At 46.5% G+C, this 13,528-nt stretch overlaps 7 protein-coding genes across 7 annotated transcripts; 3 read left to right on the forward strand and 4 right to left on the reverse strand.

The window, feature by feature from the left end:
• Positions 1-177: 177 nt before the first annotated feature.
• On the reverse strand, positions 178-2,232 carry FSST1_011460 (Zn(II)2Cys6 transcription factor; the record flags this gene model as incomplete). The annotated part of the gene is made up of 5 exons (XM_083234595.1): positions 178-436; positions 484-1,229; positions 1,276-1,969; positions 2,029-2,135; positions 2,191-2,232. The coding sequence occupies 5 exons, from the start codon at positions 2,230-2,232 to the stop codon at positions 178-180; spliced, it is 1,848 nt and encodes a 615-aa protein (XP_083081156.1).
• Positions 2,233-2,561: 329 nt separating this feature from the next.
• Positions 2,562-3,625, reverse strand: FSST1_011461 (uncharacterized protein; the record flags this gene model as incomplete). Its single annotated transcript, XM_083234596.1, has 2 exons — positions 2,562-3,403; positions 3,454-3,625. 2 exons carry the CDS (start codon positions 3,623-3,625, stop codon positions 2,562-2,564), a joined length of 1,014 nt encoding a protein of 337 aa, XP_083081157.1.
• Positions 3,626-4,206: 581 nt separating this feature from the next.
• On the forward strand, positions 4,207-6,264 carry FSST1_011462 (Alpha/Beta hydrolase protein; the record flags this gene model as incomplete). The annotated part of the gene is made up of 1 exon (XM_083234597.1): positions 4,207-6,264. One exon carries the CDS (start codon positions 4,207-4,209, stop codon positions 6,262-6,264), a length of 2,058 nt encoding a protein of 685 aa, XP_083081158.1.
• A 521-nt stretch (positions 6,265-6,785) lies between these two features.
• Positions 6,786-7,232, forward strand: FSST1_011463 (uncharacterized protein; the record flags this gene model as incomplete). Its single annotated transcript, XM_083234599.1, has 1 exon — positions 6,786-7,232. The coding sequence occupies one exon, from the start codon at positions 6,786-6,788 to the stop codon at positions 7,230-7,232; it is 447 nt and encodes a 148-aa protein (XP_083081159.1).
• A 387-nt stretch (positions 7,233-7,619) lies between these two features.
• Positions 7,620-8,288, forward strand: FSST1_011464 (glutathione S-transferase; the record flags this gene model as incomplete). Its single annotated transcript, XM_083234600.1, has 1 exon — positions 7,620-8,288. One exon carries the CDS (start codon positions 7,620-7,622, stop codon positions 8,286-8,288), a length of 669 nt encoding a protein of 222 aa, XP_083081160.1.
• A 193-nt stretch (positions 8,289-8,481) lies between these two features.
• On the reverse strand, positions 8,482-10,063 carry FSST1_011465 (aldehyde dehydrogenase family-domain-containing protein; the record flags this gene model as incomplete). The annotated part of the gene is made up of 3 exons (XM_083234601.1): positions 8,482-9,463; positions 9,514-9,964; positions 10,018-10,063. 3 exons carry the CDS (start codon positions 10,061-10,063, stop codon positions 8,482-8,484), a joined length of 1,479 nt encoding a protein of 492 aa, XP_083081161.1.
• Positions 10,064-12,399: 2,336 nt separating this feature from the next.
• On the reverse strand, positions 12,400-13,389 carry FSST1_011466 (uncharacterized protein; the record flags this gene model as incomplete). Its single annotated transcript, XM_083234602.1, has 1 exon — positions 12,400-13,389. One exon carries the CDS (start codon positions 13,387-13,389, stop codon positions 12,400-12,402), a length of 990 nt encoding a protein of 329 aa, XP_083081162.1.
• Between the last annotated feature and the right edge of the window lie 139 nt (positions 13,390-13,528).

The raw sequence follows: 13,528 nt of genomic DNA on the forward strand, positions 1-13,528 counted from the left end.
CTCATGTCATTGTAAAGGCGCCCTCCAAATACTTCTTGTCCATCTGCGGGGAAACGACTTACAACAGACGCTTATCATAAGCGGGACCGGGAACTCGATCCGGTCACTATATGATTGGGTAGAAACTCTCAAATTAAAGCAATACACACTGAAGATCCTTATTCAGTCACAGAGTGTTTACTCCGTGGCTTGGCTTTCTTGCTTTGCCTTTAGTATAGCGCTTTTGCCAAGGCGTACCAATTCTAACACGAATCGGCTCAATTCTTGCACACTTTCATGATCCAATCCCGTCATTCTAGTTGATGATGAGTTTTGAAAGATTGTGGTTGATGATGTTAGGATATCCAAGTCGATCTGTGTCTCTTTGTCGAGAGGATGAATTAAAATATTCAAGAATAGTGCCAAGGCTGCGATGGGCGGGTAAAAGGCAACATGTCTATACAGAGTTTAGTAAAATGCCGTTCGTATCCAGTAGCAACTTACCCGAATGCATGTTGTTCTAGCAGCATATCCGGGTCTTTAAAAGTCTGCAAAATCGTGCGACTAGCTTCAAGGGATATGTCGCTACTTGAATGATAAACATTATGCAAATCATCAGGGAGACCCTCATTCATGGCATAAGCCGCGCCGCATCTTCGTACGGCGGTATGAATAATGATTGTCATGTAGTTGTACTCCAACTGTAGATGCGTATGTCTCCGTCTTTGGAGATGGGACATTTTCGGTTGAAATGGTTGATCAGCCGACAGTGACAATTTAGGTCGGAAGTCCACTGGGATGTTTAGGCGCCACGTCTCGAGATCAATATCAAGCTGCCGCAAGTGAAAAAGGATTGTGCTATCAGCCAGATTCGGGTTGTCGAGAGAACAAAGAAAAAGGCACAGCCTCTCTTTGATCTGAGTGAGCTGAAGGTCTTGAGGAAAGTGAACAAAGGCCTTTTCGTTAAGATACTGGATGTCGTATATCCTACCGAGTCCCTCTGGTAATGTCAAGTCGCAGTAATTACTGGGAAGAAGAGGAGGTCGGACAAATCGAATCGAAAGGTCTTTGTCAAAGACATAACATAACCAAAACAGATCTCGGACATGCTCTCGTTTATGTTGTTCGGAGGGTTGTTCTGTAAATGTGGCATAGAAGCAGTGGCCTTTCAGCTCATAAACGATACGGCAGGCTGACGAATGAAGCGTGGTAGCATCTTCCCATTGGCCGGAAAGGGTTTTGTAGAGTACCTAAACAGTCAATGGGGAGAAACCGAAGCGCTTAAAAGATACTTACCAGTAGAAGCAAAGCTTCCAATGTTTCCAAGTTGCCACCATCAGATACCTGCGCCAGATAGCTGTGTGCGACGTTGGCGTAAGCATCGCCCTCAAGCAGTTCTGGGATTTCATATCCGCTCGCTCGCGAACAAATAGCCAACGCCGCCAGTATACATGCTTCGGCTTTCCTTTGCCTGTGAACAGTCTCTTGACTCGGTGGCAGTGTGTAGGCCGCTTCAATAGTCCCCGGTAGAAGTGATGAGTCAAGTACCGGATACAGTCGTTGCCAGTCTGATGACAGCCAAGACTCGAGCACCTCATTCACTACCTCTCGTTCAGGTAGTTCAGCACGTGGTTGAAAAGTGGTAGGCGGGAAAGAGAGTGACCCGAAAAGACGGAACTTTCCCAGGTTTGGCCTCTGACCAATCTTGGATGACATCCAGTCAGTTCCTTTTTCTGAAAACAATAGAACTCCTTTGAAGTACCAGTGTTGGCCTAGAAAGGCACGATATTGGGCTGCGCTCCCAGCATGATGAGGCTGCGGCGAAAGGGGAGATGCCTGTGTATTTACCGTTCCGGGTAACGATAAAGGTGTGTTTTGACTCTGAAATACTGGTGTAGTTCCATTCACTACCGAACTAAGTTGTTCAACTGTATTTTCAAGTTCTGTAACTCGACGAGTGAGTGCTTGTACATGATTCAAGATTGATTGACTACCACGTTATAAGTCAACTGACTAACTATACTGTCTTCGATAGTTAATAAAACATACATGTCGTCTGGTTTCTTCCTCTGTGCCTCTCGTCGAAGCGCACACTCCAGGTTGTGATCGAAACACCATTCGCATGGTAGATTAGGGTTGGTCCTTATACATTGGATCTGATATCTTATCAGTACCATGACGTGATAAGACATGAATAGTAAAGTAACGCACCTTTCGTTTGAAGCATACATCACATGCTCTCTTGACGGGCATCTCTGGAGAAGACTATATAATGGCGCGATTCGTAGTCGAGAATGTTTATACAATAAATCATGTGGGTGGATCGGAGTCCGTGTGATACTGTAGGTGTTTAATACGAGCCAAGAATGACAGACTCTTGTACTACCATAAAATTCGATAATATGTGAAGAGGATGTACCTGTAAGTGACCTCAATTGATTGGTAGGACAGGGATGAAACGGATCACGGAGTCCGAACGCCGCTGACATGTAAGACGCTACTGCAAGCCATTCCCACCTTGGCATGTCAACTCGGCAAGATTTGGCATTTCTGTGCTGAAATCTGAGACATAGGTTCACATTTTATGTAAAGGATTGCAAACACCAAATGTCACCCAACCTCTCATTGTCCTCTCCAAGGCCACCATGCACAACAACTCCATCCATTGCATCCTCACCCTTGACAATGTCAGCATCGAACCATCCTCTAGCAGAGGGTTCATCTCCTGTCTCGACCTTCAGCCACATACTTGTCTCAATAGCAAAAGCCCAGACATCCGATAGCATTTTTCCAGCCCCAGCGTGACCTAGTGAGCTAGGATCTCTTTCGCCAAACATGGTAAGTAAATAAGACTTGTCTTGTATGAGTAGTGGAAGAAGGGTTGAGACACTTCTTGCTTCTGGGCCTTGAATTCCATCCGGGGTGTAGGGTATCGTGGACCAGGAGGTGGTTCCAATGTTGTAGATGTCCAGTACGCCACCCTGTTCAATCTTTCCGTCAAAGCCATTCATACGATACAGCATTCCATCGAGAAACGTAATTGAGGATCCACCACGAGCAGGACCAGGCGCAGCAGGTAACTCGGTCCAAGATCTTTTACCAACATCAAATACCCAAAGATCACTCAGTCGACCCTGCTCGGGGCATCCAGAATGAAGATAGATTTTACCAACACCATCGGATGTGATACAATGATAGCTTCTTCCAGATGGAAATGCTGCATGGATATCCTTTGGGGTAATGGCAACCCACTCGTTCTCGGCTGTCTTGTAGCACCAAACGGCACCATTTTCCTCAATGGGTTTCATATCAAGACCGCCTCGACCTGAAAAAACGTAGATTTCGGCGCCGATGGCTGTGCTAGGGCTACCGACGCGAGGTTTCGGGACTTTAGAAGGTGTCGACAGGGTTTGGGGAGTACCATCTGTGAGGCATTAGTCATTGTCAATTGTACTCTTGACAACACACCTTTACTATGTCTCAGGTCGATAACATCAATCTTGCTGTCAACCGGCTGACGAGCTATTAACTCCCCGCCAAAGACGAATGCTGTATTACCGATGACAGATACAGCTTGTGATGATCGGCCAAGTCGCTCATTCTGAGTGACAAGCCTCCAGCTGGCACGCAACTTGTGCAAGGTCATTGTGAAATAAATGCAACTAAAAAGCTTTCGTTGGTGAAAACTCCAATTCTGAAAGAACAGAAAAAGAATTCATGAGTTATATACTTGACAGGTTATATAAGTTCCATTAACAACAGGTCGGTATTCCTAAGCTACAGTCAACTATCTTCGGAGTCCGTGGCCCGCTGACAGAGACAATGCGCGGACTGAACATAATTGGTCCAGGCTGGCTCCCTAGGCCATCAGGGTATGAATAGTCTGGTTGTTTTGAACTCGCCAAGATACGCATTATGCTACAGACTCTTTATCTCAATGCGGATTATTCAAGGCTTCGAATTACGGCAAGTGAGTCATCAATATGGGTTTCCTTCTGCATTCATGATATACGCCACAGCCAATCAGATAAAATAAGGTGAGTCAGCGATGGTCATACTTGTCTTTATGTCGCTACATTCGTTGCCTGACAATCGATCACAGGCAAGTAAAAAACTATATCATCCCCAGTTACTACAACCTAGACTAGCTATCAAGAATCCAACAGAAAACACATCCCACTAAAGCTGGTAAAAAGGCTTCAGGCACGCAATACCCCTCATCTCACCATGACACAATCCACCTTAACCTTTGACAAAGTCTTTGCCGAGACACTCTGCGACATTCAGGTCCCAAAACACATCAAGTTCTCTCCCAACGGCCAAAAGCTCGTCTACTCAACCAGTCTCGTCGGCGGTCATCGCAAAGGCAAAAATCACACTTCAACACTATGGCTTGCATCAACCAACGAACCCAACTCATCCCGAAAGCTGACATCGGGGTCCTTCAATGATACAAGTCCAGCTTGGCATCCCAGTGGTGACAGCATCATATTTCTGTCTGATCGTGCCAAGCCCGGCGAAAGCTCAGCAATCTGGTGTATGCGATTGGACGGTGGTGATCCCATTCCTCTTACCGCAGAGGTCAATGCGCAGGATGTTGATTCATTTTCTATTTCACCACATGGAAAGACAATTGCCTATGTTTCATGTGATGAAAATAAAAAAGACGATGATGAAGAAGAGGAGCCCGAAGTTTGGGGATCAAAATGGGATCGTGCTCGTCTAAGACTTGTCGACGTGGAAACCCATGATACCAGGGTCATTGTGGGAGGTGACAGGCACATTGGTGAAATTGCTTGGAGTCCAGATGACAAAGCCTTGGTCTTTATGAGTACTGAGAATCCTCATATGGAAGAGGCTATGTTGACTGGTACTTCTATATCCACTGTCACCATCGAAAGTGGCCAAGTTCAACATCTATGCAAGCTTATGAATGAGCCGTACGACTTGAAATGGGCACCTGATGGTCAAGTCTACTTCATCACAGGTTCTCCGCCTGATAAAGACTCTGGAGGGAGATCTGTATACAGTATTGATCCAGGGGCTTCTTCTCCCAGTTTTATTAAAGTTGGATGCGGCGACGATGATGATGCTGGAGATATTCGCATAGCGGGCGATAAAATAATTATCAATCGACAAGTCAGACTCGTCGACGTTATTAGCGAACTAGGTGGAGAAGATCTTTTTGCAGAGGGCAAGGAGATGTGGGTGTGGGATGTCTCCATCAACCCAGAAACAGGCACTGCAACACTCGCAGCCAGTCTCTCGGACATCAATACACCCTACGAAGTCTTCACTGTTCAGCGAGGCAGGGATAACATTAAGCTCTCCAACCACGGAAACCGCCTCAAAGATCAGTCGATTGGATCTTGCTCTAGTTTCACCTGCCAGTCATCAGACGGGCAAGTTGAATTAGATGGCCTATACCTTACACCAGCATCAAAGTCGAATGCCCATGGCGCGCCAAAAGAACCACTTCCAACACTCGTCTTGATTCACGGTGGTCCAAGGGATCGTAACTGCAACAGTTTCGACACATCCTGCTTCAACTGGGCTCCTTACCTTCTCTCAAAAGGCTACGGTGTTCTTCTCCCACAATACCGGGGATCTTCCGGAAGAGGCGAGGCATTCGCTTCGTACAGCATTGGTGGACAGGGTGTATATGACTATGCCGATGTAGTAACCATAACGGACAGCGCCATAAGAAAAGGATTCGCGGATCCGAAAAGGCTGATGGTTGGGGGTTGGAGTCAGGGTGGTTTGTTGACATACTTATGTAGTGTCCGAAACGGCCTCCACGATCTAGGCTGGCGCTTCAACGCCGCAATTGCAGGAGCAGGAGTATGCGACGCAGAAAGCCTCGCCTTAACAGCTGATCTTGGTTCAACATTCGAAGTCGAGCTCGCAGGAGGTCATACTATCTGGACTCTCGGTCATGATGACATACGGAACCGCCAAGGTAGCGCTATCTGGGAGGTTTCCAGCGCAATGGAGTGTTCTCGTCGAGAGAGAAAGACAATCATTCCACCGATGCTTATTTTGCATGGTGAAAAGGATGAGAGATGTCCATTTTCTCAAGGTGAAGGGTTCAGAAGGGCGTTGAGATGTTACGGTTTGCCATGTGAGTTTGTCAAGTACCCGGGCGAAGGACATGGGATTGAGGCACAGAGATTTTGGTTGGATATGCTTGAGAGGGTTGAAAGGTTTTGTGATTTGTATGTCGGAGAGGGACCAAAGACAATTGGTTATTCGCTAAGGATGGGATGGCGGTGTTGTAAATTTTAACTCTTGTCCATTGCTCTCCGTCATTGGAATTTGTCTTAGTTTATTGGTTCAGGCGGTTATGTGAGACAATCCTTTCTGTTCGTCTTGTGCTCTAGCGCCGAACAACAAAGGCGATAATTCGTCACAGCGTACAATCCTTCCGTATTCTGGTGGCCTGACTCATACGCATCTAATGTGAAAATGAGCATAAATATGTATGTTTCCGTCCGAAAAGACATTATTTTCCACACAAGAGTAGCATTACAGGTTAAACTTTATCTCTATCACCCGTGTGCTATCTGCGATTCCTACTATTAGGGTTATCTTCTGTCGCGACGCCACTGCTTCCAAGGCTTCAAGCCATGCTATTCCGGTATAAAACTTATTTTCATTGATGAATATTGTTGTTCTACTAATGCTGATCCACAAACCAAGGTACATAAGCGATTCCCCTGCCTGTTACTAACACTGACCCCAAGCTCCAGAACTTTGCTATAGCATACGCAATTGCTTATAGACGCCTTATGCGGCAACTCATCCAAATGTCTTTCCAACGGCGTCTCAATACTCCCTCAAAGGATATACGGGAATTTCTCGACCGCCACCCCAAAGTTCAAACTAGTCTCGAATCAAAAGCACAGCTTGACGAATTTCATGAAGGCGACACGTTCTACATCGTGACAAAGATTTTTACCGATGCAATTTTGCACCAAGAATACAATGGGGAGCCCAGGAAACGCGTTTTTGCCTTGGCTTACGTTGAGGATCCTGAAGCATTGACTTGGTATGAGAAGAACAAGCAGGATGATAACGACAATGAGATTTGTGATTGTAAGGTTGGGGAATCAGAAGGGAAGGACCATCTTCTATATGAAAGCGTAGTTGAAGTGAAAAAAGCGGAGTGTGAAAAACACAATGACTGTGAAGAACCAGACCCGGAATGTTCGGCCTGTTGGCCTGTCTTGTTTGGAAGCAACTGCAAATGGTAGGACAACATGTTATGCACAGAACCTGTTTATATTTTCTCTATTATATAGAAGCATTGACGTCCGTTCAATATAGTATTGGTGATGTACAGACCTTTGCTGCTAGTTCACTAACTGCAGGGTAGGGAAGTTGTGACTGAATTACAAATCATGGTGGCTCTTCTAAGCCCAGATAGTATTAGCATCTCATCATTTACCGAGTCGGTAAACCAGGTCATTGGTTCATTAGGATCTGAGACCGGTAAATGCCTCGGCACGGGAAATATCATCTCCATAATGACGATACCAGTGGACTAATATATAAGAAGAAGAAGAAGAAGCCATGGCTCTCTACTACCAATTCATCCAAAAAAACAGAAATTCTGTCTCCAACATACAATATCTATCAAAATGTCTCTTACAGTTCACCATCTCCAAGTCTCCCAATCAGAACGCATCCCCTGGTTGTGTGAAGAACTCAACATCCCTTATGATCTCAAACTCTACAAACGCTCCCCTCTCCTCGCACCGCCAGAGTTCAAAGCCCTTCACCCTATGGGAGCTGCCCCCGTGATACAAGATGGCCCTGTCACGCTCGCAGAGAGTGCCGCGTGCATCGAGTACCTTAGCAACAAGTACGCCAACGGATCTCTCTTCCTACGCCCAGACAACCCAGCATACGCCGACTTTCTCTACTGGTGGCACTTCCCTGCCGGAACTCTCGGACCAGCTCTGGGGCGCATCATGCTGATCCGTTCCGCCAAGCTCGGAGATGACAACCCAGTTGTGCAGTTTGGAAAAGCAAAGTATAGCCAAGCTTTGAAGCTGCTGGACGAAAGGGTCAAAGAAAATGAGTGGCTTGCCGGAAATGAGTTTACTGTCGCTGATATCATGGTTGTGTTCCCCTTGACTACAATGAGGTACTTTTCACCTTACAGCTTGGAGGAGTATCCCAACATTGTCAAGTACCTTGAGCGTATCGCGGGTAGGGAAGCGTATCAGAGAACGATGGAAAAGATCGATCCTGGCATGGAATTGGCCATTGGCGCGAACCCACCAAAGAGCCCTTTCAAGTTGTAGGTGCTTCTGGGTGGAAATCTGTATGTCCACAGCACCGACACTATGTTGGAGTCGTCCCGAGGTCAGGTCATATGGCAGAATTCAAGTAGACTGTTTTAAACCTTTCGACTGATTTGGCATTCAATGAATTGATTGTATTTGCTCTCATTTGACTGACAATCGCTGTAGCTATTTAGTTACCATGTGCCAAGCATCATGAATTGAAAACATTAATCCTGACACACTTGACTTGTGTCCAATCATTAAGGGCGTCTGCGCCATTCTCCCTGCCAAATCCACTTTGCTTGATACCCCCGAATGGACTGTTTGCGCCGATACTGCCCCAGGTATTGACAAAGACCATGCCCACCTCGATTTGATCAGACACCCTCACGGCTCTGCTGATATCATTTGTGAAAACAGCAGCCGCCAAGCCGTACTCGTTATCGTTAGCGAGCGAGACGACTTCCTCTTCTGTTTTGAACTTGGCAAAGCTGGCAACTGGTCCAAAAACCTCTTCGCGCATGATGGTTGCCGTGGGCGAGACATTGATGAAGGCCGTGTTTGGGACAAAGTTACCCTTGCTATCGGAGTCCGTTGATCCGTGCAAGAGTTCTACCCCCTCGCTCTTGGCTTTGGCGATATATTCCATAATTCTGTCCTTTTGTGTAGCGCTGATGACGGGTCCCTTGGCCGTTTCATCGAGAAGAGGATCGCCCATGACAGCTTCCCTCGTCTTGGCCGCAAACTCGGAAACAAACCGATCATAGATATCTTCATGGACATAAATTCGACTTCCGGCCGCACAGATCTGACCGTTGTGAAGTGTGATTCCCGCCGTCGCAAAGGCAAGAGCATTCTCAAAATTGGCATCGTTAAATACGATACTTGGACCTTTACCGCCTAGTTCAAGTGTGACTCTCTTGAGGTTCGACTTTGCGGCGCTGACAAGGATAGTACGTCCGACGGCTACACTGCCTGTAAAGGAAAGCTTGCGGACTTGATGATGATCGGCGAGAGCTTGGCCTGCCACAGGGCCTAGACCGGTGATGATGTTAACTACACCGGGTGGGAAACCTGCTTCAAGGATGAGTTGGGCTAGCTTTTGGCCGTAGAGAGGAGCTAGTTCGGGAGTCTTGATAATAAGAGTGTTTCCAGCTGCGAGGGCCGGACCTAGCTTCCATGCTGTTATCATACTGTCGATGTTAGTATGGTTCGACAGATGATCAAGTGGAGTTGGAATTACAGGGGAGTGTTCCATGGCACCACGGCAGCACAAACACCAATAGGCTCTCGCTTGGTATACGCTAATCCTTGGTCAAAATCTAATGATTGTCCATCGATCTTGTCTGCCCATCCGGCAAAATATCGAAGTGTCTCGACAGCCTGGACAATGCAGAAACCGAGGGACATGTTAAACAACAAGCCGGCGTCAACAGCCTCGATCGAAGCAAGCTCTTGGGCATCTCGTTCGATCAAATCAGCTAATTTGTTGAGTAATTTACGTCGCTCGGCAGGCCGGGTAGTCTTCCATGTCTTGAGAGCTTCTTTGGAGGAAGAGACAGCAGCGTCGACGTCAGAGGGCTGGGCGGCCGAGACCTGGCCGAGGGGATTATTGTTGGTTGGGTTCTCAGTCGTAAGGGTCTCGGAAGTAGTGGAAGGGATGAATTCGTTGTTGATGAAAAGACCGGTTGGGACTATCGAATCGTCAATCTGTGAGTCTATGTTTTTGTAGTGGGGTTGGCCGTACTTTGGATCTTTCGACCCCCAGCGCCAGTGATGGTAATTTCTGCCATGATGTTGTTGTGAGGGATGAAGTAGTTACAGAATTTACTCAAAAGATACACAATCAACGTACGATATTTATACACAGCTTGTTTTCGGAGCCGCAATGCCATAACATATTGATCCACCCGCCGAGTCGCAAATACATACAGCTCCACTAGAGGCGGCAAATAAGATGTGAACACCCGACAGAGCGTATTTGAATCCTACATAAACTGACCCGTGCTTGCCAATTTGACAGGGATTATCCACGTCCTGACTCGTGTCGTTGAATATCATCAGATCATTCAGGCCGATTAGCGGGGATCCCAGAAAGAATTGATGCGGTAACTAAGCCGGGATAAGCACGGGATTCTTGTCAGATATCAAAACTTCAGTCAAAATCAGTGCAAAGACCTATATAATTGGTTGTAGATCTGAGCTCTAGTATGACTACCGGCATTGCACGACACATTGCGTTAATAATATGTGATGTGAGTTCGGGCAGAGAGAAATGGTCCGCATCTCGTGATACCCCGTAACGGTTGGGACAAACTCAATTAGACGGACCAGGTCTAATCGATCATTAATCAACATGCAGAGATACATATTTTTCGTTCTTGAATTATCGTCGCAACGTGAAACAATGGCCATCTTGTAACAATGAGCTGCTAAAGCTGAAAGTGTGGGAATAAATGTGCTATCTCTACTGTTTCTGTTTGATATGTCATTCCCCTCACTGATCATGAGACTCTCACTCTTGCAAGCTATTAGATCATCGACTATTGGGCTGAACCTGAAACATAGCTCCTCCTTGGACTGACAGGGGCATGTCAAAGGGGAAATGTTTCATCATCAGCCTTTAGCTCAACTCTTTGTACTTAGAAATACATGCAAGTAGACCCTGAATTGGTTCCTTTGTTGGTCCCCTCGCATCCAGTTACTTTCAGCCATGATCTCGGTAGTTGGTTGACCGATCTTCACAATATCGCAGGGGTGCTTAAAAGTATTGGCATAGCATGGCGCTTGCCTTATTGCGTAGTTGAAAGGCGTACAAAGGCCCCTTCATCATTCAAGATTGGTCTGGTTTCATGATTCCAAAGTACTCTTTATAGATTGTGGAATGGCTGCCAAAATATGAGTTCTGATTAAAAGACAAAAGTGAGACGCCCAGGTCATGACCTCCTCCAAGCCATTTAATAAATCCAGAATTCAGCCATGATGAACAAAAGGCTTCCTGACCACGTCCGAGCCAGAACTACCAAGGCAGGGTCAATTTGTTCTCATCTCGGTATGGTTTTTCTTTATGGCCATCTTTCATTCTTCATACCTTTGGAAGTTTCAGCAGATCCGATTCAATTGGCATGATAGTGTTAGAGACTTGGCATATAAGAGGCTGTACAATTTCCAAAGCCCAATATTGAGACAATCACTTCCCAACTTGTGAACTATTTGATTGCAAACTGCTGATATCACCAAATCTTTTTCTACATTTCTTCCAAACCCAGAACCTAAACACAGCAACCAGTACTTGCATCATGTCGGGCCAACAGAACCAGAACGGACAAAATCCATACTATCATATATGGGTTGAGCCAGGTCGATGCCCTGCCTGCTACTTCATAAACATGATTGGGTTTTCAACTTGCCAAGCAGAGTTGTCCGGGGACGAACCTTGTGGCCATGTACTGCCATTGCGCCATATGATGCTCGGAACCCAAGAGCGTAGGTAACCAAAACAACTTTTAGAACGCAGGCTAATGTAATCAGAGGAAGACGCTGATTCTCGGGATGATCGCGCACGGAGATGATCCTCAAATCTAAAGGCACGAGGAATACCAGGGGCACATACCACGTCTATTGTAGGACAAGGCTTAGTTTTGTTTTTGGGGAAAACGGGGTCAAGGTGACGGGCATGATAAGCAGTGGTCTCTAAATCCCGTTGCACGCTGAAGGGAGGCGCAGGGCTACAAGTACAGGGGGCCGTTCTACTTAGTACGTTTTCTGTTTCTGCGTGCATCATGGGTTACGAGAGAATAGAGAAATATGCGACATTTGAGCTACATATCCTTATTGTGGGCTAGTAACAACAGGCAACAACATGGCAAACTCGCATTCTTGGTTACCAATGCATTCAGACAGCTATCAATTGGAAACTATTTCTTTTGAACAACGACAAGTTAATTAGCAAGTCAATTTCAAAAGAATATAGATCAATATTACACAGTCAACTACATACAAAACATGTTCCAACTTGCGAGGGGAAAACCTTTGGGCAAAAACCCCTGTTGTAACTCATTCGGCGCCTACAAGATTGACCTTGCAAGAAAGCTCTTGGGCCGCTACTGTTTGAAAACAAAACCATAGTCTAACGACGTCCCTCCAATGCTTTGATTTTGGTGGGGTGGTTGTCGGGCATACGCCAGATGCCATGACCCTCCCAAAACTCTAGGAAGCCCTTCTCGGCCAGTGCAAGTTCCATCTTGAAGCTCCACTGGATGAAATCTCTTGGGTGCCAATTGTTATCGTGACATATGACCACAGACTGATCAATATCGTTGATACGTACCGCGGTACGCACCCAATCCCTGGGGACAAAACCAGCAGAGTCCCATGAGGAGATTCCCAGCAGTCCCTTGGTCTCATCAATCATGAATGCAATCGGCATCGCGTGGTTGTGAGCAAAGACAAGTTTAGAGCAGTCTAGGCCCATGCCCTCGTAGTTCTTTTGGACCACCTCGGGGGTGAATATGCTCTTGTCATGCCAATTGCCCTTGACGGATAGATGGTGCGTCAAGTTCCCGCCGTCAACGCCGCACACGCGACCGTAATCGTACTCTTTCCAATTGGACAGTTGTTCATAGGCCTCTGCTATCTGACGCGTCCACTTCCTCTGAATTTCTCCATCTTCTGTCTTTGGCCAGATCTCGGCAATTGACTTGCCCGGCAAGATAGTGTGGACGATGTAATAGTAGTCGCCGTATACTGCGTGGCAGTATTCAGTGGGTACCATGAAGTCGAAAGATCCCTTGGCCAAAGCTTCCAACGTGTTGTGCTCTTGCGCTCCAACATCAACGCTGACTTTGAGGTGGGCTTGGCCAATCTTGAGGATTCCCCAGTACTTGTCAGACATTCTGATAGCGTCTGTGATGGGACAGTTGTCTGAGATTGTCTGAGTGGGTGGTCTCGGACTAGGGGCTTCCTCCATGGTGAAGAAGGAACCTTGATCATCTTCCCAGTAGGGTTGTGGTGGTTGGGAATGGTGTCGGGTTATCAAGGCCCCATCGTTTACAATCCATGCGTCCTCGTTGACCTCCTTGACGAGGTCGTATATGCGAAGGGTTCTGGGATCAGCCATGGTGGAATGGAAGTTGAGTTGAATTGCTTGGATAATGGAAGTAGTGAAGTGAGGGTTTCTGTTGATTGTAAAGAGTGGTGTGAGTTGTGAGATGGATCAAAAGATATGGAGGGGACAACGAGGTAATTATACTTGTGCC

The sequence above is a fragment of the Fusarium sambucinum genome, chromosome III (assembly GCF_050947815.1).
Source record: "Fusarium sambucinum isolate potato_lamoka chromosome III, whole genome shotgun sequence".
Classification (NCBI taxonomy): Eukaryota; Fungi; Ascomycota; class Sordariomycetes; order Hypocreales; family Nectriaceae; genus Fusarium; species Fusarium sambucinum.